At 39.1% G+C, this 27,379-nt stretch overlaps 2 protein-coding genes across 3 annotated transcripts in view; both read right to left on the bottom strand.

Annotated features, from left to right (window-relative positions):
- Positions 1 to 27,379, bottom strand: part of LOC126915956 (NAD(+) hydrolase sarm1) — a 137,811-nt gene that overhangs the window by 76,601 nt on the left and 33,831 nt on the right. The window lies entirely within an intron of this gene.
- On the bottom strand, positions 1,250 to 25,455 carry LOC126916040 (uncharacterized). The gene is made up of 5 exons (XM_050721396.1): positions 4,329 to 25,455; positions 3,434 to 3,741; positions 2,615 to 2,919; positions 2,135 to 2,380; positions 1,250 to 1,826 (listed from the first exon to the last, which is right to left on the bottom strand). The coding sequence occupies exons 1-5, from the start codon at positions 4,763 to 4,765 to the stop codon at positions 1,533 to 1,535; spliced, it is 1,590 nt and encodes a 529-aa protein (XP_050577353.1). The 5' UTR covers positions 4,766 to 25,455; the 3' UTR covers positions 1,250 to 1,532.

Consider the following 27,379-nt stretch of genomic DNA (forward strand, 5'->3'; position numbering starts at 1 on the left):
TGAGTAGCCGGAGTGACTAACGTCTTCTCGGTTAATGGTTCAATTGTTCGGTTCGCTTGGCGAAATTTAGCGAGGATACACGCGAAAGGGACTGGAGAGCTCGCGTGCCATTCGCGCGTGAATTTCTCGCATCGGTCGCGTGACAAATTGCCTCGTTAATTCGATCAGCGCGATTCAATTTATTCACTCTGATCGCGGCTGATTTTCCGCTAATCTCGCGCCATTTCGTAGACGTCACTCCAATCATTTGTTACGGTGTACACTGTGATCTACCACGTGGAAATAATATTTTCATGATTTTTCATACCTTCTGCACAAGGTGTATTTTTATCAACATACCGCGATATATCAACAGTTCGAGAACGACAGGAAAGAATGCAGCAGGATTAACCGTACGAGCGGATCGTGATAAATAATTCGCTAATTTTTTATCTTTTGTCAAATCAATTACAGAAGATACTTTTTAGGCGAAAACATCATCCGCGATAAATATACCTACGGTAACCTGGATTTTTTCTTTTTCGTTTAAATATCCCAATAGTCTGACAAAAAACAACTCGATAAAAATAACAAACAGCCACCATCTGCCTATCAAAATGTCAAAAGCAAATTAAATCTTTCTGTAAATCATAATAACCCACGTTTAAACATAAAGATTGACTAACGACGCCTACTAATTTGCCTAGTAACCGGTTCCAGTAGTTGGAGGAAAAATTGGGCGAACATAACGAACGATATATTTAACGTATAAACGAGGATTAAAGATTGTGTGCAACAGTGTAACACATTCGAAGGGAATACCTTGTTTTGACGGTCGTTTGGCGAACGTTTCCCGTTGGCGAATCACGATTAAAAAATTGGCAGCGAGACAGGTGCGTAATATAACCTCTAGAGCCCGCGGTGTCGGTTGGAATGCTGCCAAAGTTACGCAAACGCGTTGCCAACGACAGCGAATATTCAAGTATGATCCGGCTCTGCCAAAACGCGCAAAGAATGGAATCCATGGTCGGCGAAAAAAAACAGGCCTCCGCTATTTGAATTATTCGAAACACGATGGAAACTCTACGATAAGCGTTTAAAAGCACTTGCAGTTTTACGAGGTAAGGGATATCATATATTTAAGAAAAAATTTCGAAAAGTATTACTGCTTTTATATCGAGTTGATCTTCGAATGTTGTAGAACGTCCCTATATAGATAAATATAACGCAACGTATGTGTAAAAATTACTGCGAATAAATAGAACGTCTGTTGACGTTTTCAACGAATCATTTTTTATTTTTTGCATTGGCGATTATCGCTCTAACGAACGTTAAAAATCGTGGCGTTCGATCAACAAGATAAATAACTTATCGTATTTTCACAATTAGTAGTCTACTGCAAACTGTAATTATTTTCAAAACATTTTCTTCGATCAAAAGACAATTTCCATGTTGAAGTTCATCACGTAATCAAACAATTCACTGTTTGTCGATCAAAGTTTCACATCATTCATGGTAAAATAAAAAATGAATAAAAGTTGAAGAGTACGATTTCATAAGAAAGTGTAGATCGCAAATTCTTCTTCTTTATTCTCCTCGTTTTCATCTTCGATTTCCTCTTCTCCGTAATACTCCTCCTCTTCCTCCTCCTCCTCCTCTTCTTCTTCGAACATCTCGAGAATAACATCTTCAGCACCCTCGGGGAAGTACTCGTCTATCATCGCTTGCGCCTTTTCATCGTCTTCAGTGACGAAATACGGCTCGATGCTCGCGAATGACAAAAAAGCATCGTCGCTGATCCTCCGGAGGATTATTACGAATATCTCGTTACCAGTTTGATATTTTGCCTGCGTCAATGTTCTTCGTTTAATATTTAATCATGCAATATTTTATATCGTCGACGTACGTATAGCAAGAAACGAGAAAAGAAGATTTGATCTTCAACTGGCACTGGTCAAGATCGCGAGCAACCGATTCAAATTACATTCCAAGTTATATTACTTATATATCGATATTAATTTTAGAAACGAACGTTCGTATTTACGAAATACAATCGAAAATAAAATATAATATAATATAAAAAATTAGAAGCTTAATTTTATCCAAACTGTTGAGTTACTAACGAGCTAACGATATCAATTGAGAGTTAAGTAACCTTTCTTTCGAAATCTTCGGGGCTGGACGCTATTCGCCTGGCTATCGGTGGATTATCGAACTCGAACGCGCCAAAATATTCGATCGCGTCGGGGTACAATGCGCATGTTTCACGGACAACCGCGAACTTTGAATAGTAAAACTTGACGGCGCAGAAGGGAGCCGGTGGTACGGGCTCTTCGTAAGGGTGCACTAGTTCCATGTAATTGGAGAAGAGGGTCGTGTACACGTGTACCTTGCTTCTGGCCTATAGAATTGCGAGAGTAATGCGAGCTGTTGGAAAATGCATATTACTTCGCCTCGAATAAATAATCTTCGGAGGAAACCGAGGAACTCTTGTAGCCAACGTAATTAATAATACTAATAAACAGTAACTAATAAACAGTCATAAAGAAGAGTCGAGAGGTGAAAAGTTTGAAACGAAAAGTATATATAAAGTGAGTGATTAATTCCTATTCGCGTATTCTAAATTTAAAAATACCTGAGGAGGCACCCAAACCGCGGGATCGGTGCGAGGAAAATCCTCCTCATCCTCGGGATCAGGTTCATGAACGTACACGTACCTCTCCATGTAAGACTCATTTAAGGAGGAAGGAGCAGCGTTAGGGTGTATCAGTGGAGTCGTGCTGGTTAACAAATGTATCAGATAATCCTCGACATCGTTGATCGCTCGCGTCGGACACCTTTTAGTCCCTTTAGGACATTCGAAGGGATAGGGTACAGGCCAATCAGGATGAGGACGTCTACCTTTCAATCTCATCGCTATCGTTCTACCGTCCATTAATCCTGACATAGAATAATCGAACAATCACGATATAAAATTAATTGTAGTTAAAGCGATGCCACCTGTGAAGTCTTGCGACGAAGACCAAATTAGATCAATGGTTTTTCGTTCCTCCCCTTTCTTCTTATTTTGGAGTTTGCAATTCTATTTTTAAACACTTTCTCGCAGCCAATGTTCCGCGTATTCCGCTAAACAAACCGTACGCTCGAAAATGTCAAGACGAAGTTTTAAGCGAAAATTTGTAGACATATGGCGTTCAGGACAATTCAGTGAAAAAGAACCTACGTATTTATAAATTCTTTTTCCACAGAGTCTTAAAAAATTCATACCAATACTATTAAACTATCGATAAATAATTAGTGAAATTCAGTAAATTATAAAACCAAAATGTAATGGCAGGGCTCTCGTATAAAATATTAATACATAAAAACAACTGTGTATAATCAATTTCGGTAAATGCGAAGGTAATAAAAAGTGAAAGTTTCGAAGGGGATATCGAAGAATTTAAAAAGTCACCTGCTACCAGTTCTTTCGTAATCTCTACGTTACTCTCAACGAACATCTTCTCGATCGTTTCCTCGTTCAATTGTACACGGAGCTCCTCGAGCACGTCGAAATTTTGTCTAAACAGCGTGTTGACTAGTTCGAGGTATGGAGGGCACTGGTACTTGTCCCTGTGTCGACCCTCTTCCTTGAACACCCAAGGATAGAAAACCAGAGCGGTGACCTCGCTCAATTCGAATATCATCTGTGCCAGGAACGTCTCGTACATCTCTCTTTCCTCAGCTTCTTTCTTGGCACGTTGTTGATCCTCCACCACTTTTCTTGTTTGCAACGGATAATTTTGCAATGAACCGCTAACCATTATCCACTAACCGTACTCGTAGCAAAACTGATTACTATCGAAATAAGCTTTTATTCAGATGAAAATTACGTTTTATTTGCTAATCAACGATTAGCGTTATTTGATCTGATATTTTGTCTTCGACAAAGATATAGACATTTGTTACTCGATTTTATTCGGAAGATAATAATGTTTCCATGACACGTGCAATTTCTACGTCAGAATGACAATATCACATATTACGATGTACAAACGTAGGTACATTCCGCTTGATATTTATTGAGCTCATAAAATATTACCGTATCGAGTTGTTTCAAAACGCATGTCTTATGTTAAATATGTTTCTTGCATATTTGAATATTTCAATATTATGAAATTTATTTCTAATTCTCCTATCATTACTTTCGGATACGCTTTTTTCTAACTCTCGCTAAAACAATTACTCCTCCCCTTTACGTGTCTATTGTTCTCATTTCGAATATAAAAATGCTCAAACCTTGTAGATATAATTGTTAAAAAATTATGTTGAAAGTTTCGAAAATATTATTCGATGCTTGAGGATAATACCTGATGGCTTCCTTCTCTTGCCATTTAACCTCTTCCTCGGGTGTCCTAGTGCTCACATCCAGCACCATTTCCGGTTCCTCCTCGTTCTGCACCCTTTTGATCTCCGTTACAAGCAGTTTTCTAAGCTGTGGGCAATTAGCACCGAACACAAGGTTCACCATCTTACCGTTTTGAAGGAACATCCAGACTGGTTCGCTTCTGCCGCGAAATCGTTCGAGATCGCCGATGTAATCGTTCTTCACGATCGCGTAGTTGATCGTGTCACCTCCTATCTCTAATTTTACACTTCGCAGGGTGCTCACCATGGCGATACACGGGCCACACCATTCGGAGTAAATGTCGGCGAGAATTAAACCTTTTCGACTTAACAGCTGTTGCCAATCATCCTCGGTTTCCACTTCGACCTGCAGCTGAGTTTGCTCTTTTCTTCTCGCCATTTTACAAATACGGTATTTTTGGTAGATTTATGTGGCGGCAGTTTGTATCGAGCGTCGATAGATCGAAGCGCGCAAATGCTGTTCCGACGAATTTAGCTATCAGTTCGTAGCAAGTTTCGATCGACAGGTTAGTATCGGGTAGGTTAATAACGTGTTTAGCATCGTTCGTAATTAGATTTGACAGGTCGGAGTAACGTAGGTTAACGTCTAGAATTATTTGCAGCTACTTTCAATTTGTAGCTACACGTACGTATTAGATCGTACTAGTTTAAGGATATTTAAATCAAATCGCGTGTACAGCTCTCGTCTAGTTTGATTTCACGGTCATTAAGCAAGTCTCTTTATGGTTCACGTATAATATATTCGAAGTAGAACTTTCGGAGACACGATACAACGATAATTTCAGACATTAACAGCTAGAACGAGACTGTCACGCGTTCGTAAATTGCATTTTACCATACGTAATACGTATATACGAATTACAGAGTTAAATTACACTTCACTGCAACAATTCTCCAGCATTCCCACGATTAATCGCGTTTAATTATGCCAGAAGCTTGTAATCGTCGCTTACATCAAGAAAACCATTCGTTTTCTCGTATGAACCAGACGATTGATTGGAGACGAAGGTCTGGATTAATCGTGGCCACGTGATTTATGTCTACTGACATTTCCATCGTCAACGACGGATGTGAACGATGAAGGAACTACGCGTGTTTAACGACGTGAATCTCGCATCCTGCGGACGTAAGGAGAGAAGCGCGAAGAGATCGAGGCCGACGATAACGCGTCTCGACGACGATCTTCACTTGTCGTCGCAGCGACCATCCTCTCGTTTAGTCTTACGCCCCTAATTCGCGGTCTAGCCACGATAATTAGTACGTTCGCGATCCTACATCAGCAGCTACGTTATGTGACTGACACGTCTTGTTTTTGTTCTGCCAGTAATTTGTGCTGTCTTGCGCGAGACGAGTGACGTTTGAGACGCGTGGAAAAACTCCGAGAGAAGACCGGCGAGTTTGTTGCAATTTTAGCCGGTTTTTCAGCGAACTACTAAAATGCTCTAAATAGGACGTTTAGAAGAGAAGATTTGCGTTTGCCCTTTTTAAGAGTTTCGCTATTTCTGTTTCTCCTACGTTTCTCCATTTTGTTGCTCGGACGAGTCGAACGTTGAAATGGTGAATTTTAATGGAGATTGACGCATTGCGTGACTTACAACGTCCAGTCATACTCGTCGTATAGATTTTCTAACAAATTTAACTGGAATCCAGAATTTCATCTCCGTTCTTGGAACGAAGGATTTTAAAAGTTATAAATTACGCGTAATATTTCAATAGTTTGCGATGGATATAATGTTACAACGGATAAATCACTATTACCATATGAACATGCGATTATTAGAAAAATTGCGTAATGAAAGCTATGCGAATTTGTTTTGTTCGCGATTTCGATCGATATATTTAGCTGTTCTATTAATCAAGTTTTTTGTACTTTATAACTGTGGATCTGACATAGCTACGCATAATGATGAAGTATGCGAATGCATTGTATGCGCAGTTGAATATGAATCATCTATCGATTTCCATTTAATCGAATGAATAATTAACGCTGCATTCATTATATCGATACACACATACTAACTATAATTATTCTGTAGCTAACGAAAACTAGAATGTCAAAAAATATATCAAGACAGTGCACGTGCTCGTAAATTGATCGTATTTTTACATAAAAATCCAGACACATCTGAAGAAGGTATCGGCAAGTATCAAATATTAGTAAAAATAGAAATTATACGATAAGAGGATTTTCACCTGATCGGTGGAGTTTTCGACCTGTTTGCTGAGTAATCGGAAGCGCTTGGAATTTGCCACGGTGTGAAAACTTTGTGAGTTCAAACGAGTTCATTTGATCGAGGCGAAATTCGAGAGGCACTGCCATTACGAAATATCGAACACCGAAATTGCAACGCTTCCTGTTTTCATAAGGAGAAAAACAAATATTTCGAAATATTAAAATCATTTTTATTCTAGTAATAATAATAATTGTATCCTGTACCTTGTATCCGTAATAGAAATCTATAGTAATTTATAATAATTTACGATAGAAGATATACAGTTGAAATAAGATCGAAGGAAGAATTGTTCCATTTTTAGAAAATACAGTTTCTAAGAAGAATATTTGTTAACTCGATATAAAATTCGCAAGTGCCATTGCAAATTATTTTTTAACTGAAAGCTACATCGTATTACAGACGCGTTTATAAAAATGTCATATCTATAATCGTTCTTCGATATTTGCATTTAATAACGGACATAGAAAATAACACGAAATTATATAACGATCAGAAAACAAGCATAGAGTTACGAAAACAAAGAAGATACAACTAACCGCGGTTAATTTCTTCAGTTTCAGGCGACATCGAAGCCGCTTTGGCCGCACTTATCTCGCGACTCGTCCGCGGAAGAAAATTGCGTAATTGGAGTCGCGATACGCTCCATCCGGTCCGATGTTCCGCGAATAACGTCGTCCAATTCGCGGTTCGAGTTCGAGAAAACACAACAACGTTTCTAGATACGAAATAAATAATTCTTTCCAATCGAATCATCCTTCGTTCGTTGCTTTTCAAACGTACACACAATCCAAATATAATACTTTGTAATAGCACGATTTAAAAGTCTTAGATCACCTTTATTGATAATTCCAGTTAGACTTGTCTTTAGATTGGAAAATCATTCTTGGATATCCTGACAGTTGCGTTATTTGTTTGCAATTTAAAAATTCGACTTGAATCATTGCAACGATAGGAGATCAGAGGTGAACATTGTGGAGTATCTACTTTAACGTGGAGATATCTGATGCAAGGGAAAAGAGAAATTATAAAAGAGAAAATTAATTTTTAAATATATTTCGAGAACGATATAGTGACAAATGCTGGACGATAGAAACGAAGAACATCGACTGAGCGTTTGATCGAATTTTATCGTAGAACTCTTAAAGGGTTGATTCCAAAATTTATCAACAAGATTCCGGAGAATATTTTTACGGGATCTTCGACTCGAAACAAATTTCCAACGAAAATAAGTTGACAAAAAGATTCGAGAACATAATTTCTTCGAACATAAGCAAAATGACTCGAAGAATAATTGCTTCAATCGTCTACTTTCAAAATAATCCCAGGGATCATAAAGGAATACATATATAGCTCCAAATGAAAGAAACTCTGAAATGTTTACAAATTAAATTTTCTATCAATGAATCGTCGCAAATGAAACTCCAACAAACTAATCAAAATTGTACACTCAACTCGTAGTTACGCTGCTTAAGGCGTATACCAGTAGACCTCTTCGCCTCCATTACGCCAATGGATCAAGACCCATGACTGCAACAGTGACAAAAGTACTGAATCAGAGAATTTCCTCGTATGGATCATTAAATTCGCTGGTGCATATAAACGCCAATGAAGAAACCATGACAGACTGGGTTCGTTTCAGTCGTCGTTACCCTCGATGAGGCAAGACGATTAAAAGCGTCGTTGTCGCGATATTTCGATCTGCCCTTTCGGCTGTGACACGTCCTGGTCCCGACGAAAATAAACGGTCTAGGCGACATCCTAATTAGCTCGCGTACACGGCCCTCGTTAACCCTTTGAATTGAAACGAAGAACTTCGGTATTGCTTCGCTTTGTTTCAATCGTCAGCCATCAAAGGTTGCGCACCTTCATCCTGTTGCAATTAGGAACGCCGCACTGTGCCGCCAAGTCCATCTTAATGAAAGTAGCGGAAGGATCGTTGGATGCTAGAGAATTAATTCCGGGATTACCAACGGCGGCGGAAACCAGCAATTTGTAATTTTTCAGAGAAATTTGATAGATTTATATCGGTGGAAATTTTAGGGCATTTAAGACTGCGCTTCACCTCGCTTCTTCTACGCGTGCTTTCTTCGCGATACTTACTTCGTAAAAACACGTGGAATACATCAAGTATATAGGATATTAAACACATAAAATATATTCGATCAAACGATTGGTATTTATATCTCGTATTCTACGTTAACGTTTGTTGAACGAATTCGATTATGCGATCGCAAGCTGATTCTTAGTGGTCGGTCGATTTAAATAACCATGTTCAGACCCCGACTGATTTCTGGCGCCAACTGTGACCTTCGCTAGCAAGGCGGAAATAGCAAAAATTCGTAAAAATTCTTGGCTTTGCTTGAAATTGAAATAAACATGAATTTAAGTTCCTATAAATCACACACAGTGCCTCGCGCAACGTACAATTATTCCATCATTTGCAATCTACGATAAAGTTCTTTATAGCCTTTTTAAAAACCAATTTACACGCTTCATCATACGTATTTCCACCATCTCCTCTAAACAAACAATAAGATCGCCATTAAACCAGCACAATCACCACCACCACCATCGTCGTCCTCGTCGTCGTCGTCATCGTCATCATCATCATCATCATCGTCGTAAACGAGGTTCTCTAAAGTAACCATTCCGTAAGAGGTTCATCTAGAGGCGCGGGAAAACCCATCAAACCCGCGCGAAAAAAGAAATCACTCGACGCCGGCCGCTCGGTCCTCGTCGCGATAGCGTATGCAAAGGGGACGCAAGAGCACCGATGCCGCAGCTATAAAGACAAATAGTAGCGAAACGAGCCCAACGAGGCCTAACGACGTGTATTTGCATCGGTCATTAAGACGGCCGAGAAACCGCGGCGCAGGACGGACAAAAGGATACCCGTCGTTAAAGTAACGCTTATCGCCGCTCGCGAAAGCGCATTTTCTTGCGTAACACTGGCTCTTGACCTCTTCTGCCTTCCCTTTTCTCAGCCGTGTTCCCATGTTCATAAAATGTTGCATGTAGCTTACGGTTGGACAATGGTCTATGCGGTTAGGTGCTAAGCATTTGATGGTGCAAGGATTCCGAGAGATTGTAAGGTTGGTTTTGTCAGTTTCATGGACATTCGTAGGATAGAGATCGCGTTAAGATCGGGGCTGACTAACGGATGGGTCATTTTTCAGTTTTACCGCTCGTTTAACTTATATAGAATCAGCATTTTGTTTTTGCAATTACCAAAAACAATTACTTTGATTATCGATCATCGACAGAGCACATATAAATTTCATTTTCTCGGACAAAATCTTGAGTAGCGCTTAGTTGAGCGAATTCGTCTTACAAAGTATGATCTAAGAGTATACTGGGTTTATTCGAGTAAGGGTAGATCTGCATAAATAATTGCGAACAAGCGTGAGTTTGGTGACTGTCGGTTCGTACATTCCATTCCACAGGCTCATTTTCCTCCCCTATTTTCCTTACCACGATGCTGTTCTAAAGTAAGCACAGTAGACTTCCATCAATCGTGAACGTCTTCATAGAAGAACCACGTATAACAAGAGATCACTGCTGATATTTCCCGCTGCTTATAATTTTTGTTCACGGAATAGTCGTCCATCTAGAAAAGTGGATTCAATCGACGGTAATTCTTCATTTCGCTAATCATTCATGGAATGCAGCCATAGAATCCATTCATAGAATTCAGCACCAATACGTAGTAGGTTAGAAGGGTTTTCTGCTCGAATAAATCATACGAAATCATCGTTCAAACGTTCGTCTTTAACAAGCAAGAAACAAAGTGAATAAATTGCGTGTGTTACAATTCTCCATAGAGATATACGCGTGTCACCATTCTTCCAGTCGTCCTTTGCAATTAGTGTCACGTTCCTGGAAGCGGTGCAGATACATTAATTCCGCTGGCGACGGAAAAAATGGTCGCGGATCGATCCCGCGACGCGTCGAGATAGCCTGGCAGACCTTCGACAGACGCCCACTAGGCTCGACACGTTCACCATCGTAAAACTTAAGCAAAATTGCCGCGTGATTCATTATTAATGTCGTTATTTCACGGCGGCGCGCTGGGAAGGTGCAGCTACTTGTCTGTACATTTATCTTCGTGATGACGAGTTTCTGGAAAACGATCGCCGTCGAACCTATTCTGGAACGATGGAAAGAAATTCAGGCGACTCTGAGAAACGTCGTTCACCTGGATATCGTCCGCTTCCTCGAAATACGTTGTCAATCGTTTCTAAAGTTCGAGGAACTTTAACTTTTCTCGGTCCGTTTACTTGTTTCGTGAAAGTTTAGTTGTTGGAAGATTGGAACACTTCGTCCTGTGCTTTTTTTACTTGGAAGTGTTATTCCGGTTAAACGATTGGTAAGAAATGAACAACGTCGCTTAATATTTTGTAATTTAACGATTTATATTATCAAGTTAACCAAGCAACGTTCTTCGATATTTAAGAATTTGACAATTTATAATTCCAGCTTCTGCGTAGGTTTATCTTTCCTATTTCTTAATATGTGTCGAAATAAATAATATTTGATATTATATCTGACAAAGGTACGATAAATGTATTTCTCTGGATTCTTCTTCCAACGAACAGATTAAAAATGAAAACCAACGGACATAGATAGATTTGACACAAATCGTACAACCGATTGCCGAATATTTCGTTCCAATTTTGCTTTCGTATCAACAGGGAATAAATCTTTATGCTTTAAGAAGAGCTTTAAGGTGAAGTTAAAGATTGCCAAATTCTCAGCATTCTAACACTGTTTTATCTTAACTTTGTTTAAACAACGTTCTTTTAACGAACAATCGATCTTCTGTAACGCACATTTTGCCCCAGTTACGAGTTTACGAAACTTCATTCACGGAATCTTGTGCTCCAAATTTTTCAATCTCGCGACTCAACGCTGCTCGATAAAGATATCCAGGAGTTCGGTTTTGATCTTTAACCCATTTAATCTGACAAACTCGTGATCATTCGCGTGGAAAGAGACAAGTCGAAAGCAAAACACGTCAAATGCCAACGGTGGACAGACGTGCGACGTCTTTTGATCCAGTCAGTTCCATAAATTTTGTCTCTTGCAACAGGCACCCAGTTCTGTCCATCTTCCACGTTACTGACAGAGTCGCCATACTTGCGCGCTTTTAACGCGGTTATAAAATATTTAAACGCTGAATAAAACATGGTCACAGCGATCCTTGCCAGCGATGCTGTAAGTGGAACGAGCTCGATTCTGAGAACTACGAAAGCGGACCTGTTAAAAACACCTGTGAAATCGGCAACGTAGCCAATTTTATTGCTCCGTGGAAAATTTTCAAACCTTTCCGAAATTACACGTGGTTTTCTAAAGGTTAATGCGATCATCGACTAACGTAGTTTTCCTTTTACTTTTACAACTCTGCCGTAGTTTTATGTTCCAATCTTATTATCGTTTTAGCGATTAAAAGAACTTTGAATATAATCCAAGGAAAATGCCAGCATACACTTAAGGCGAAAAATCGTACGTGTCCTCCTGTTATTGCTAAAAATTACTGGCTTCTATCTTTTTATAGAAACTTTTTTAGATCTTCTTAGATCTTTCTTAGGTTTAGATATATTTTTTAAATTTTCTATGACTTTTCTAAAACATGCGCATAGACCGTTTCTGCTCCTTCGATTTCCTCTTTTTAATCGACAATAATTCTGCCATTAAATACTATATTCGGCATGGTTAGCAATTTCTACCGGAACGTGCCGAAAATTCCAATTGCGACGATATTCATTTGTAGCTTGCCTATCTCTCTCTCTCTCTCTCTGTCTGTCAACAAAATTCGTACAATTTCTCCATGACACGTACGCAGACGGTCAATCGGGGGATTCCAAGTAACGAAGCTGGGACTTTCCTCGTTCCTCCAAGTAAGTCCAGCAAATCGTGTCAAGCGTGCATCGCACGACAATCGCGAGTTGTGAGTCATACGCGCGCTTTCGATTAGACCCTCCCCACGGACGAGAGCCGACGTCGTAGCACGATTATTAATGCGCCTCGTTCACCGAAGGCTCGAGTAAGTATCAGAACCTTGTTAAGCGTCAAAAGAAAATCACCTGTCAGTATCAGAATTCGTAATTATCTCATTACATTGATTAAATCTTGTCGCGGTAATTCATTTAAACTCTTTCATTTTTCTGTGACAGTTATGACTAATATCAAGATAGTCGAAGGTGTGATTCACGTGAAAATCTATCTTGCCAAATAAGTTCAAAAACAATCAAATTCTTCCACCTTATTAGATTATCTAATTTGTAGTATGTACGTACGATTATCTAATCTATAATTCATATTTTGAATTTATTTGGCTAGCCATGGATTAGCAAACGTAAAATACAGCATTATGTCTATGGTTTTTCTAATAGCTATTTTTAAATAGTTGTTATCTATTGTCAGAACGGTGTGTCTCCAGCAAAATATTGAAATATTACACGCAATTTGTATTTAGAGATTTTCTGTCTCATATTGCATGCTATGAACATATTATTCAGGTATATGTACATTAAAGAATAGTTGTAGCGTTAACATCGAAGCGGACAAAATGATTGATGCGTAATTTTCTATAGAAATTTTATGGATTTACAACAGTTCGTTTTTATCGACTATGCGAGCAAATGTTTCTTTTCTCGTTGCATATTTATTGTATATCTGTATAGTTTGATTCCTTTGGTACGAGTCTCGTGCTTCAGTCAACCAATATCAGAGGAATAATGACGATCATAAACAAAATATTCATAAGATATTAATCTTATCAACACGAAGCATCATCGTATCGAACCTTGACTTCGTTTCTCCAAGCAGAGGAAAGAAACGCTATGTATACGCATGAGAATCGGAAAAGCTCGTGGAAAATCGTGCCCGACCTTCGTGAGTTTTCTTTCTCCGTCGTGGCGTTTTCCTCGCGCAATCATAATTAACCTGAATCACCGTCGGGATCGCGGAACCCACGCGCACCGCCAGACCGACGCGACGCCGCCGTCGGTTGTTCGTTACAAAAGGGGAGGAGATAAGCGAGACAAGCGGATCGCGATTTTTAATCGGTCAACTGAGACCCAGCCACGCTCGACTCGGTAATTATCCTGGTAAGCGTGGTCGTGTTGGGCTTACTCTCCCGAGATAACGAATGGCCCGACAGATTTTGAAGAATCGTTGTGGTTCATTCTGTCGACCCAGTTACCCATTTTACTTCCTTCCGTGATTTCCGGAAAAGAGCAACAGGCGCATAATGACTAATTCCGGCTTTGAGAAGATATTACAAAATCAGGAAGGAAATATCAGAGCACTTGTTAAGAGTAACGTTAACTTTATCCAGGAACTGGTCGTACCGATTCGTATATCATACCGTGATGCAAACGATCGATTAAAAATATTAATCCATTTAGGGAGGAAGAAATTCCATTGTATTTTATTCTATTGCATTCTTTGTATTGAATTTTCTTCAAGTTTCGAGTTCTTAGAATTTCTGTACCCACATATCGGGTTGGTAACTAAATGATTGCGTATTTTGTCATTACGTTGTATTGACAAAATCCGCGATCGCTTAGTTGCCAACACAATATGTATAAGTTTAATGAAACGAAACTCTTAGCGTGAGTTGTCACTTGCACGTAGACTGAATTATAGAGATTCGTCAACAATGTTTGCCGTGACGTTTGTCGATAAGAAACGAAAATTGTTACGTATCAGTATGGGAAATATTTTTGTTTTTTTTTTTTTTATCAATTTTAGGTAAATCATTATACGTATCGAGAGAAGACATCAGAGATCGTTGGTCGACTCGTTGGTAAAATGAAATTACACCGAGTTCTCCGGTTGTCCGGGTGGGTCGCGGTTTGCCACGGGGTTCTACGTGTTCGTAATTAACTGCCGTCATTTATCTGGCCGCGTAAGAAGAATAATGAGTGACGCCGTGGTACGAAACTTCGTTCCACCAACGGTTGATTAATTCGTAAGTTAAATCGTCGTGGGGGTTCGGCTGCCTCTAGACAAAAGGATGATGGATACGAATCAGCTGCTTTGAGGAGGAACCTACATATGTACGTGCACTACCTCCGTGATAAACTACTGTTTCGAGTTCCTCCGGCAACCAAGAATCAGGAAACGCTTGCAGGAAAAACACGAGTAGCTCTGCCTCTTTGTTTCTCGAGGAAAAGAATCTCCCGGTGAATTTATTTTTGTGCAGAGAAAGATAATAAAAGGTATTCTCTATACCTTTATTAGGTTAACTGAAGAATTCGTAACGCGTCCAGCAATCCACGTACCAATAAAAAGATTCATATGTAAATATTTGACAAGAAATCATCGAAAGAAACGAATGATATGCGATTCAATAAAATATTAATTCTATGTAAATCCTAATTTTATGAATTCCATATTAATTCTGCGAAGATATATCGCGTTTAAATTTGTCTTCACCTTGCGATCTTCCCAAACGATTCAACGGTACGTTGAAATATTTTTTAAAAAGCAAGTGACGAGTCTCTGAGCGAGTGCCAGGAACGTCACGAACGAGTACCAGAAACTTCCTGAAATTGAAAATAAACGTTTTTCACGAAAAACCGCGCGATCGAACCGACCGAAACGCGCGAAAGATGAATGAAGAGGAATGAGGGAAGAGGCGTTATTTTTAGAGAGGTTCATAGGAACGTTCGTTCTCTTGTTTCCTATTGTTGTCGTTTCATCGTCCTTTCCGTGATTAATCTCGCCTGAGATCACGAATTATTCTTACGCGGTACTAACTACGCTACGAGGCTAGTAATGGGATCCGGAAGTAATTTGTCATCCAGTCCAGACGTTCCTAGCGACTGAAATTAATTATTCTTAACCCCGTGTCTTCATCGAATCGTTTCTTCCTAGCAGACCGCCGATATACGAATCATGTAAATCGCTTATGAAATCGAACGTGTTGTACGATTAAAAATTATTCAATGAATACTCGATTCATACGTACGTTTCCTCTGATTCTTGCCCAGGATCTTACAGAAATTGATTGTCTATCACGATACGAGAATATTTATGGCCTTTGTTCATCGTGAGCGATACTTAATGGGAAAGCTGTCATGATAAAGGAACGCGAAACGGGATACGATGAGTGAAAGTAAGCTACGATCGTTCGTTGTTAACCGTTTCAAGATGTTTCAATAGTTTGAGACTTAAAGTGACAAATGTTCATCGAAACCATCGATGATTAACTTCTATTGGGTCGACGAGACAGATTCGTTCTGATAACTATATTGTTTGGGTTTCAAATCGATTATAGTCGAATATGGCTAAGTTTGGAAATGAGTATGGTTGGGCTTAGAATAGTGGTACAATTTGAAAGGAAAATCGTAGAAATTTCTTGCGAATATTATTTATAATATTTCTCAACATAACTAAATTTGCTAAGATTAGGTATAGTTAGGATTTGGTACGAATTAGACGCCGTTACGTTTAAAAATGTACGTATAAATATATTCTACGTGAGAGGAAAATTACGTTAGGTATGATTGCGTTTGAAGAAAGACTATGAGGAAAACTTCTTGAGAGTATTGTCACAATATTTCGTCAGTATGTTTAAACTTCGTCTAGGTGCGGTTATGTTTGTGTTTGCCACAAATAGGTATAATCTAGTAGGAGCAAATTAAGAAGCAAGAGTTTTTTAGAATGTTTCTATAAAAAGAATTTTTAAGAAATTACAGGGTCGATCACTTTCTATCTATATGGTGTCCTCTAGTTATGGCTATCGATTCGATTCGAAACATTTTTCATGGAGATCGGAGTGCAAGGCTGGTACGAACCGTGAAAACGTTCAACGAGATAGGTACGTCCGTGTGGGTTTTTTGGTATGCAGCGTGAAATTAGTCGCCTATTTGTCATCCTCGCGCTATATTTCGTGCTCATGAATATTCGATCGAGACGAACGACCCGATGCAACCGTGATACCTTAAATCTCTCCGTTAATCGGATACTTCCAGGCTTTATAAATATCGTGGTCGCGTGGGTCGCGTTAACTTCGTTCTAACCTGTCACAGGGAATTCGCCTTCCCATAACTTATGCTAATTTTAATTTTACGAACACCACCGTTTGCCTCGAATTCGTTTCGAACGTTTCCCTTGCATTTCCTCGTTTCGACATTGTAAAATGCAAGGAAAAGTATCGTTCGATCTTCATTTTTGGAACGACTTAGATTTACAACGCGTTGCGAATACTGTCACACGAAATTTTCCATATTTTTTAAACACAAAATGCTCTTTGGATCCTCGAAAGAGAAACACTCGTTTGTTATTTAATCAGATTATGACACACAATATGCCCGAGCTTAATGAAATTATGCCTCGCGATATCTGCTCAAACAAAACAATTGAAATCGCATGTATGAAAGAGAAAATTCTCAGGCTTAAAACGATGAATGAAATGATCCACAAGAGAGATACTGATGTTTGTAAAATAAAAAAAAAAAAAAAAAGAAAATGGTTTAGAAAATTAATACGAAAGATCAGACATTTTGTAGGTTGATGAACCATTCTCGCAGTGTATAAGTGGTTTTTTCTCGCATTTCTCAAAATTCATCCATCGAACTCTGTGATCCAGCCTGATCATCTATATTTTCTGTATAAACAGTTTCCAGACTCTGCGTGCCTAAACGCACGTTACTCGATTATTTTCAGCATCGAAATCCAAGGACTGTGCAACCGTAGTATTCGCATCTTCCATGTTCCAAACTCCAAGGTCTCCACCGATTCTATCCTCATTCATTGACCATACCGTACGTATTAAAAGATGAGATTTCCATATAAGCGTCAAGCATGTATATCTGAAAACATTAATCAAGTTATCTAACATCAAATTCTTCGGAATCCAGGTAACTTGGCAGATCTGAACGATCGTGTCTCTTGATATCTATAAAAATAAGAATCGTCGTATGGATATCCACAGCCTACTTACGACAAACTCCATCTGAAACTCACTATTCTTCATAGTCGTATTACGATCGATACTACGCAGAAAAAAACATTCGTGAAACGACAAAGTCAACGGATCGCCTTGGAATTGATTTCGTTGATCGATACGATCCAGCGATCGCGACGTGACCACGACGATTTCCGCCTTCCAGCGAGGAAGAGTGGTGTTTAAACGCGTAATCGTCGGAAACATCAATTCCCGTTGAAGCGTAGGAGACGCATACCAACACCCACCAGAAAGCATCATTGCGTCTTAACGTGTGCCACGATTGTTCTAACGCCTGTCGATGCGACAAGGTGTGCGTAAGGTCAGGGCGCAACGTGAGTCGTGATACGCCCCTGACACGCTCGTTGGACTTGACACGCGTCCCTCCGTTTCCTTTCATTATTCTCAAACCATACACTTTTTTTCCTTTCTTTTTTTTTTAATGAATCGAACGTAAGCAACGTCCTTCAAGAAAGAAGTATGTGTTTCTTAATGTATTTAATGTACTGATATATTCGTAGATGCAGATTTATAAATCTGGTGTTGATCTCTAATCTAATGGAATTCAGTTTATCGATCGATGATAGTGCAAATTCGCAGAATTTATCGAGGAAATGAGGATCAGCCAGCGAAAAATAGAAAAAATCGCAAAATTGGAAATTAGCATACATCGGGATCTGAATCGAATATCGAGATTGATTGCATTGTTACAAAGAGGATTCCTTGCCGATTCCCACGAAGGAATCGAATAGAATCACCGCGAGCCTTTTCAAATGCGTGCGAGGCGTGGCGCCTGCGGAGTAACGTGGCGAATTTATTAGCATTTCAATGGTAATCCGCTCGAGCTAGTATATACCAGCCGGTTGAACTTGTCGTACCACAAACCTTAATAAATAATTTACTATTCGCTATATAATAACACGTTCGGAGATCAGCAACTAGAAGTTGAAGAAAAAAGGAAGCAGTGTTTATCCTGGCATAACTTTTCAAATTAATGAACAATTATTAGATTAGTAACCGTCACTTACGATTCCACGCCCAGGCAATTTTCTCGTCGACCTATTGGTTCTATATCCTCTACATCCTCTACAATCCTTCTATCAGCTTTTGCGATTCTCCCTGACACCTGAGAAGCTATCATTTCCATCGTTCGTAATTTCCACCGACGGTATTATACGAATTATCGTCATACGATTCCTGTTCTTTCCGCGGAAAAAACTTGAACACTCATTTCTGACAATAATATCACCGTGTATAGCGTATCTCCATGCATTGTGCGTAATAATTGTTTATGGAAGATACTGAGACTCGATTTACGAACGTTCAAGCCCGCAATATAAATTTCAATCTTTAAATACGAATAGATTCGCCAGCTGTACGATATTTGGGTTGTGGTAATTTTCTGTTGATCGAAGGATCGATGAAATATCGATGGAACGATAGAAGATAACACCGAGGGAATTTGTTGATACGAAAAGATGAAAGAATTGGTTGTATGGAATGAATGGTTCTTCAAATCTTAAGATTTGCTGTAATACTTTTATAAAAGTTACACGAGAGAGACTGTAGTATACGACTCCTTCGAATAAATATCTTTTTCCTCTCTTTTCCTTCGTACCGCTGAAAAGACCATAGACTCGAGAAGTTACGTTCGAAAGAACGCTCACATTTAAACACCATGACCACATCTTTTACATCTGTTTTATCTGCAAAACTCAGCTTTCGACCAAGCAAGACAAAATTTCAAGATCAAGATGCACCGAGAAGAATCGAGCCTTTATGTAAAATCGTAACTCACGGGGATGTTTTCGTGCAGCGCGGTTCCTTTTTTCTTTCGTCATTCGAGAGACGTAATTTTCCATGGAGGGAGTTGCGGTGGTCGTTACAACGGTGACGAGGACTGCAAAAGGGTGGAAGGAACGAAACGGACGAACAGCAACGGTACAAGCTTTATATCGCGCATAAACATTCCTGTCGTAAACGTCGCCGTTTCGACTGACGGAAGCGGCCGATAATTTATGCGAGAACGTGTCTTAATTGTTACAAACAAGCGCGACCGACCGTGCTGGACGAAGGCCCGAGTTTTAATGAGCCGCCGAATATCGTCGACTTGATACAGCAGGCAGTTTCACGAGGTTAGAGAATTTTATGACAAGTTTCGACACTGGCGGTGCCATTTGTCATTCATCGTTTTTCTCTTAATTTCGAAGGAAAACACATTTGTTTGATATTACGTATTTACAAAAATGATTTGTCGTGGATCAATCGTTGTTTAACGATTTGTTAATTCATTAAGGACCAAGTATTTAAGCGACGTGTAACCAATTTACGTATTCTTTCGCCAGGAACAATGCATCAGGATGTAAGACGAGCAATGTACATTTCGAATATTTTACAGAAGATGAGAAACAACAACGTTTCTACGATTTAAATGAAAAATGATTCGTCCTGGTGTTACGAATTACATCGATTTCTTCAACTTTATAAAATTCGCGATATTAAAATAGAAAATTTTCGATGATATCAGTTGGTGGAAAGGGGACCGGAAATGAAACGTCGTTTTAACGCAACGTTGGACACTGAACAATATAAAAGGTGCATAAATTAAAAGACGTTGTTTGAAATTCCTCTCGTTAAGCTTCAATGTGGAATTCAAACCTATAAAACCAACTTCTGCAAACAAATCCAAATGTTCGATCCAGCATCAACCCTAATTTACGTTCGATCATATACCGAAGTAAATGTCCAACAAACCTCGTACTTCCACGAAGGAAGAAGTCGCACATTCCACGCACTGTCTCCACTAAGATAATCCAGATTATCCAAACAGGATGTTCTTAGAAGAAAGACATTGACGATGTTCCACAAACTGGGCAAACGGACGTAGTAAGAAGCATCGATAAAGTCGCAAACGAATCCCCCCCCCCCAGTGGTCTGGTTCAAAAGGATATCCGACAAATGCGGCGGAAAGAGGCAGAGAACGGAGGAAGAAGGCTCTTGGGCAAGTGGCAGCAAGATATTCGGTAAATAAATCATGCCACCTCCGTAAATCTTCGCGTTGGATGGGAGAATCGGACTATTATTAATAGCGGCGCGTCTTGTTACTTCGACGACCGCGCGACGTCATTTATTTATGGTGTTAAATGCCATAAAGCAGCCGGCTAGAAGGAATTCCTTTCGAATTTCTCGCTGGAAAGGATCGACCATCGTGTTATGATGCGAAGAAAACTAAAATGTCAGCCTTTAAACTTGTCTTAATTTAGCTACGTATATTTTTCTAATCATCGACAGTACGAATCGAAGATTTCGCGACAAAAGCCATCGAAATTACAATCTGCTACGAGATCCAGCGTAATATTTCATGATAAATAATTTCGTGATAATATTTCATAAAACTAACTATATAGAATTAATAAATCGCCCATAAAAATACGATGCTTCCATTTCTTTTACTACGAGACTTTGATTAATCAAACTTTCCAACGATAGCTTCGATCCCATTGAAATCGATTAACGGAGATCCAACTATACGTTTTTCTCATCGAATTCGTAAAGTAGGTTTGACAAAGTTTTTTAATGGCAATGATTGCGCAACGCGCGACAATTGAACAAGATCATGAATTATGACAACAACGTTGAGGCCAATTTCAGCAAGTTTACGTTCGGTCAAATCGAGGCCAGCCATCAATTTCGTGTTCGTAGAACGCGTTCTAATTGCGAGACAAACACGAGACACCGTACTCGAGCTGCCATTGTTGCTCCCCGTATTCATTGATTCGTTCCATACCGAATGGGGAACGAACGCCAGGACGTGGCGTGTAACTTGAACGATCGTATAACCGGTGCTACAAAAAGGGAATAAGGTAGAAAGAAGCCGAGGTGAAATCGAATCGATGTTCCTTTTAATAATTTTCGATGCGTCGAAATTTATACCGAATCGGTGGAATTAATTTCGAAGATTACGAAAGGAAGTCACGAACACGTGGATGATTAATGGCGATGATACGAGATTTCGATCGAGGTTAGGTTATCAAAAGACCTTAATTAAGCCTTTACATATCGATTTCACCAAACTGCTCGCATGCAATGCACCGCTGTTCGAACATATACGAGCATTTGCTTATTCTTGCTAAACATATTTTACCGTGATAATTTGATTCTTTAGAGCCGAGTATGATGGAATACCACGATGACACAAATAAATTAACTTTTACAAGGCGATATACATTTGTAATTGTCAAAGTTTATAAAAACGCACTTTGTTATTAGATAAACTTTTTATTTTCACACTCTTTAATTTTTGAATTATAAATCAGATGCAAAAGTCATTCTTCCAGCTCGATACAACGTCTTCGATCGCTAATACAATGGTTTAATAAATGATAAACGTATACGAAGGCCACAAAGGAGAATCATTATGAATGACACTTCTACTTTTCACAGAGAAACAATTTTAAGATTCTATTACATCTCGAATCAATCCTAAAAATCGTCTCTTTAATTCGTTAATTGATCTTGAGTCAATTAGGATGTCATCAATTTAGGATTAAATGGCAACAGAGGACGAAAGCGTCTGTGTATTTATGAACGGTAGTATACATCGCTATCTTTTTTTATAAAAGCAAAATAAAACTACGTTAAACGTTATACTTATAAAACGAAAGAAGAGAAAAGTTGGATTAAAAGAAGAACTCCTTAAAAGAGCGTTGGATTCCTGGAAAAAGTGTGTCACACGGTGGACAACAGAGTTCCCCGTTTCTCGTCCCGTTCTCCGATTGTGAAACATTATTTACGACCTTGCCAGCAGATGCTGCTTGTAGGTGTACGGCCAGCAATGGTAAACCACAAAGATCGGTCTTCATTGTTACAGCAACAATGCTTTGTCGTTGCGAGCGGTCGGCCACGTGTCCTTGCAACGTGCTACCCAAACAAGAAAGTATACCGGGATTCGCCACGGGAAGTGTTAACCTTAATAACGAGCTTTCAACCACCCACCAAGGTGCCCTAATTACGAGAACAAGCTGACCGATACCTGGCTCTTTCCTTTTTTCACGTTTTCGTCACCAACGAATGGGATTATTCGACGTGTTGAATCGAAAGCATCAGTTCTGTCTTCTGCTTTGGTTCGAAAGGATTTTGATATTTTTGGTACAGTATGCTAAGCTATGGAGGTGGGTTTGTAGTGGATGAAGACCACAGAAAAAAGGTATAACAATTTATATTTATATTTTTAATGGAGAATTTAAACATTCAATACGCTTTGATTTTATATTAACAAAATCGTGTTTTTATTTGATTTTGACATCGAGTGGAGCACTCTTCCTGCGATTAATTTCTTCTGTAAAATTATACGCAGATGTCAATTTAATTTTTCCAATCTATTTCCCATCTTTTTACCGCGAATATTATTCTATAATCTTCTTTTGAGTGCATTAAAGTGGATACGAGACGAAAAAGCGAGGCCTTGAAAAATTCTCGTCACAGCGAGTTCTTTTTTTATCATGCACTAAAATGTCACGCGTAGAAGATCCAACCTGAAGATCACGTGAATTGTCGTTGGCGGTGCACGCTTGATAGGAAAGAATTTCGCGTTGACGTTATTAGGCCTCAGACGGGATATTCGGTTAATCGTGTTCGCACTCGCCAGCGTAAATCAGCGAAGATACGCCAAAAAGGAAAAGCAAATAGCCGGGATTTAACGGCATTAACCTTAATCACGAGCTTTCATACACCCACCATGATGACCCAATTACATACACTGATGCAAGACATACTTCTTCGTTATTGTGATCACTCACTCTCGCCGTTAATCTGTCAACTATCAAACATGCCATTCATTTGTCCAGACGAATCTCATGTTTGTTTTCTTTTCTTCACTTAATCTCGGATAAAAGGCGATAAAAGATACTTACAATTAGAAGAATCTTGTTAAACATTCTTTTACATTCAAAATTCTATCATCTTTATGTACTGGCATATACCATCGAAATAAATAAAGCATCAATTTTATTTTAATAAATTCCTCTGCGATTGTAACGATTGATATTCAAATCTGTTCAAACTTCTTCAAACGTAGTATTCGCCCTTAAACTCCTTCGAAAAAGATTTCCACGTCTATTAGACAAAATCTCAAACATTTAAAATTCAAAATTCTACGCTTTTCAAAACACCCTGAGCGATTCAGTTCGTCTCTGAAATACGCACGAAGAAATAATTTTACCGTCCAAGTTTTCAATTTAGATTTTCAAAGTACGAAAATTTCCCGTCAAGTCGAAAAGCACCTAAACGACCCGATTCCTCTCTAGGATATACATATACCGCGGAAGAAATAATTTTGCTTCTGAAAATTGTATTCGAGATTCCAAAGCACGAAAAACAAATTTCGCTTCAACACTTACTCAAGCATAACAACTCCGTTACTCCTTGATTCCTCTACGTTCATCCTATTAATCCACAAATCCCGCACGTTTCTCCAAACCTGAAACGACCAGAATCTGCGTTCCAGCAGTTTATTCGCAGTAAGGAGCTCAGCATGCAAATAATCGGACGTATTATTATTGTTAGCATTGGATTAATTCGGACTTCGTTCTAAAAATATTGGCATTGCGTCGGATTTAGAAGGAAACCGATGTACCCTGATCTTCTGCGTTTTATTGTACGAGCAGGTTGCATAACGCGACGCGTCAAGGTCATCGGCAAGCGCCACTGTTACGCTTTTGCAGCGACGTTCATTAAACGTGCGAGAACAAAGCGGGCAACGGGTTTCAGACGGTCGTTTCCGGTCTAACCCCTCTCCATCCAGCCTTTTGTCCGTTTCTGCGGGACGCGCGTAATTTATAACTAATTTGCGCCGCATTGTTCGAAGCGTTCGAGCGGACCGCAACGATTTGCATTGTCCAGTTGCGTTTGAACGAACCGTTTAAAATGACACGGATACGTGTTTAATTTGTGCACCTGTTGGAACTGCTAGTAGAGACAATTGCTTTGGAAGAAATAGCAAACTTGGCTGTTTCAAAAGGATTAAGAAATTGGAAAATACTAAATGTGGAGTAAGATTTATTCAAAGTGGTTGTAATGAATGTAAGAAGCAGAGTAACAAATGTAATAAATGTGACAAATAATCTCTAAAATCCTAGAAATTTTAAATTCAATAAACTCGAACAATTTTCCCAATGCCTGTGGTTTGCATCGAGTACCTTAGGTTTCCTCTTCCAAGCCAAACATACGAAAATCACAATTTTCCACAGAAAATCGGGCATTCGAGAAAGATGTGTTCGAATGGAATTTAAGAAATAAATGCGACGAATGCAACATGAGCGAGCAGATTTAAAATTATCGGCAAAGTCGGACGGAACGGTCGTCAAAAGAGTCTTCGATTACTCTATTAATCTATTTGATTTGCTGACAATCGAGTTAACGTTAGTTTGCACCAGCTGCACCCTTTGTTCTTCAACGCATTCCATCGTCGGATCAGCACGTGCGACTCATCCGTACCGCGCGCGGCAAAAGCGTCCCTGGAATGGGGTCAGAAACGAGAAAAATCGTTGCCTTTATGTACCGACACCGACCGACGATACGGCGACGTCGCTTCCACCGTATACAAGAAATCTCGTCACGTCTCCCGCTGGCCGTGTCAATCGAGCTAACTAGAGATAGCTAGTTATTGTGTCTTCTACCGTAATTAGGAACGTACCGACACCAGGTTTCTTTCTCAGCCACGTTCCCTCGTTAAACTGCCGATATTAAATACTCGCTGATTAAAAAAATTCTTTGTTTTGTCTTTAAAGTTTCTAACAATCTGTCGTTTCTGTAAAAGTCTGTCGAGATTAAATGCGAGCTCTACATAATATACCACGTTTAAAATGTCCAATAAATAAATCAAATTTCCAATTTGCTAACTTTATAGCAAGATAATAAATATCATGTTCGATCATTAATTTTCCATCGGTTTGTACGTTCACACATATACTTGATGTATATTATTATTATAATATACGATATATAAATGAAAATATGTAGATCGTTACGAGTGTACAGCGTATATTTATGTTCCACTACGAAAATTATCACGCGACAATGTAAGCTTTCGTTTATATAAACCGTGAAACGTTCCTGGATGGTTTCCATGGAATGACTCGGATGAGAAGCGAAACGGTAAATGTGGTGACGGAGAGAAATGTCGGTCGAACCTCGCGTCGCTGGCAGAAATGCCGACACGCGTCTAAGTGACAACCACTTAATAACTATAAAATTATGTATTTATTACATAAACGGGAGCACCGATACGTCGTGGCTTCAAAGACCTTTAACTGACTAAATGGCACCTCGTATTAGCCCACTTCGTGCCACCTTTAAACGTCGTAAACGTCCATTAGATATTACGCACGTAATACGGTATCCGAGGGCGTGTGGGCAGAGAATGCGAGCCAGACAAACGTGCCTCTTTGCATTGTCTACGAAACGATGCTACTCCACCATGATTTCGTTGTTTGACAGAAGAAAAATCTTGGAACGATCGTTTCATCGCAGAAGATCACCGTCATCTTCTTCGATCGAGCCGATACTCTTGGAAAATGTCATCGTGCACCTAGATATGGACCAACTATGTTTAGATCTAATCCTGTTACGTTCTTCGAATCTTTTGTAACGCAATCATCTTTTTTTATGTTATAACATCCTTTCATAAATCTTCGTAAGATTCGGTTTAAAATTTCACGACCGTGGTAGGGTGAATTCATCGAAACGAATATGCTTCTTTTTGTTCTTGTTGCGATAAAAATTTCTACAATTTGACGAACTTTCAAATCCTCGTATTGTTAGATTTAAATTTTCGAATTTTAATCTTTACAATCGTACCAATTTCTGATCGATGAATTCGATGATGCTCGAATACGTTCTATTTCTTTCCGCTATAGTCGAAGAACTCCAGTTCTATTTTCTTCGATTAATTGAATTTATCAAAGCGCTGTTCGGAGCCATCCCAACAAATTTTCTCGTGGAATAACCTAAATTTCTTATAAACTCCTCGAATCGTCTGAAACAACTCACAACTGTACATTTCTTGCGGTCTGGAAACATCTCGTTCGCGGAGTCATTATGCAAAACTGCGAGACACGCATCGAATAGAAAATGTACTCTCTTTGAATAAACAAAGCGCATTCCTGCACGGTAGATGGCAATTATCGCGACGCGATAATTATCCTAGATAACTATCGGAGAAAAACTATCCAAGTCTATATCGATACTTGTCTATTTCTTGTCTACTATAATACAAATTACGTTAAACGCATTTAAACGTTAGATACAAGAAACCTCAGTCTCTTACACTCGTGAACATCTAGAACCATGTTTTTTAATTGATCGTTATTTCCAGTTAACATAAATTCAAATTTGCAAATCGTCGATGTAAATTGAAATTAAACGTTATGTAATGGTTGACGTAAAGAAGAAAGAGGACAAAATAATCGTGATCGTACTTCAGAGCAATCGTAGCAAGATGTCCATCTTCATCTTGGAGAATTAACATTTTTTTCTGCGGCTCGTATGATCCGCGCGGCCGTTTGTCCAATTTTCGAGACATCAAATTGAAAATTTCGTCGCGTAGCTACTTGCCAATAGTTGAACCCGCGGCTCTGTGTCCTCGATATAAATCAATTCTCGTCGATTTATTAACATCGAATCGACCTAACTGAATTGTAGTCTCGATCAATTCATTTTTCTTATATATATCGAACTTTGACTTCTAGATGACGCTTGAGATTTGACATTTGGAACGATAAAAGTGGGACAGACAATGAGATGC

Source organism: Bombus affinis, chromosome 5 (genome assembly GCF_024516045.1).
Source record: "Bombus affinis isolate iyBomAffi1 chromosome 5, iyBomAffi1.2, whole genome shotgun sequence".
Taxonomy (NCBI): Eukaryota; Metazoa; Arthropoda; class Insecta; order Hymenoptera; family Apidae; genus Bombus; species Bombus affinis.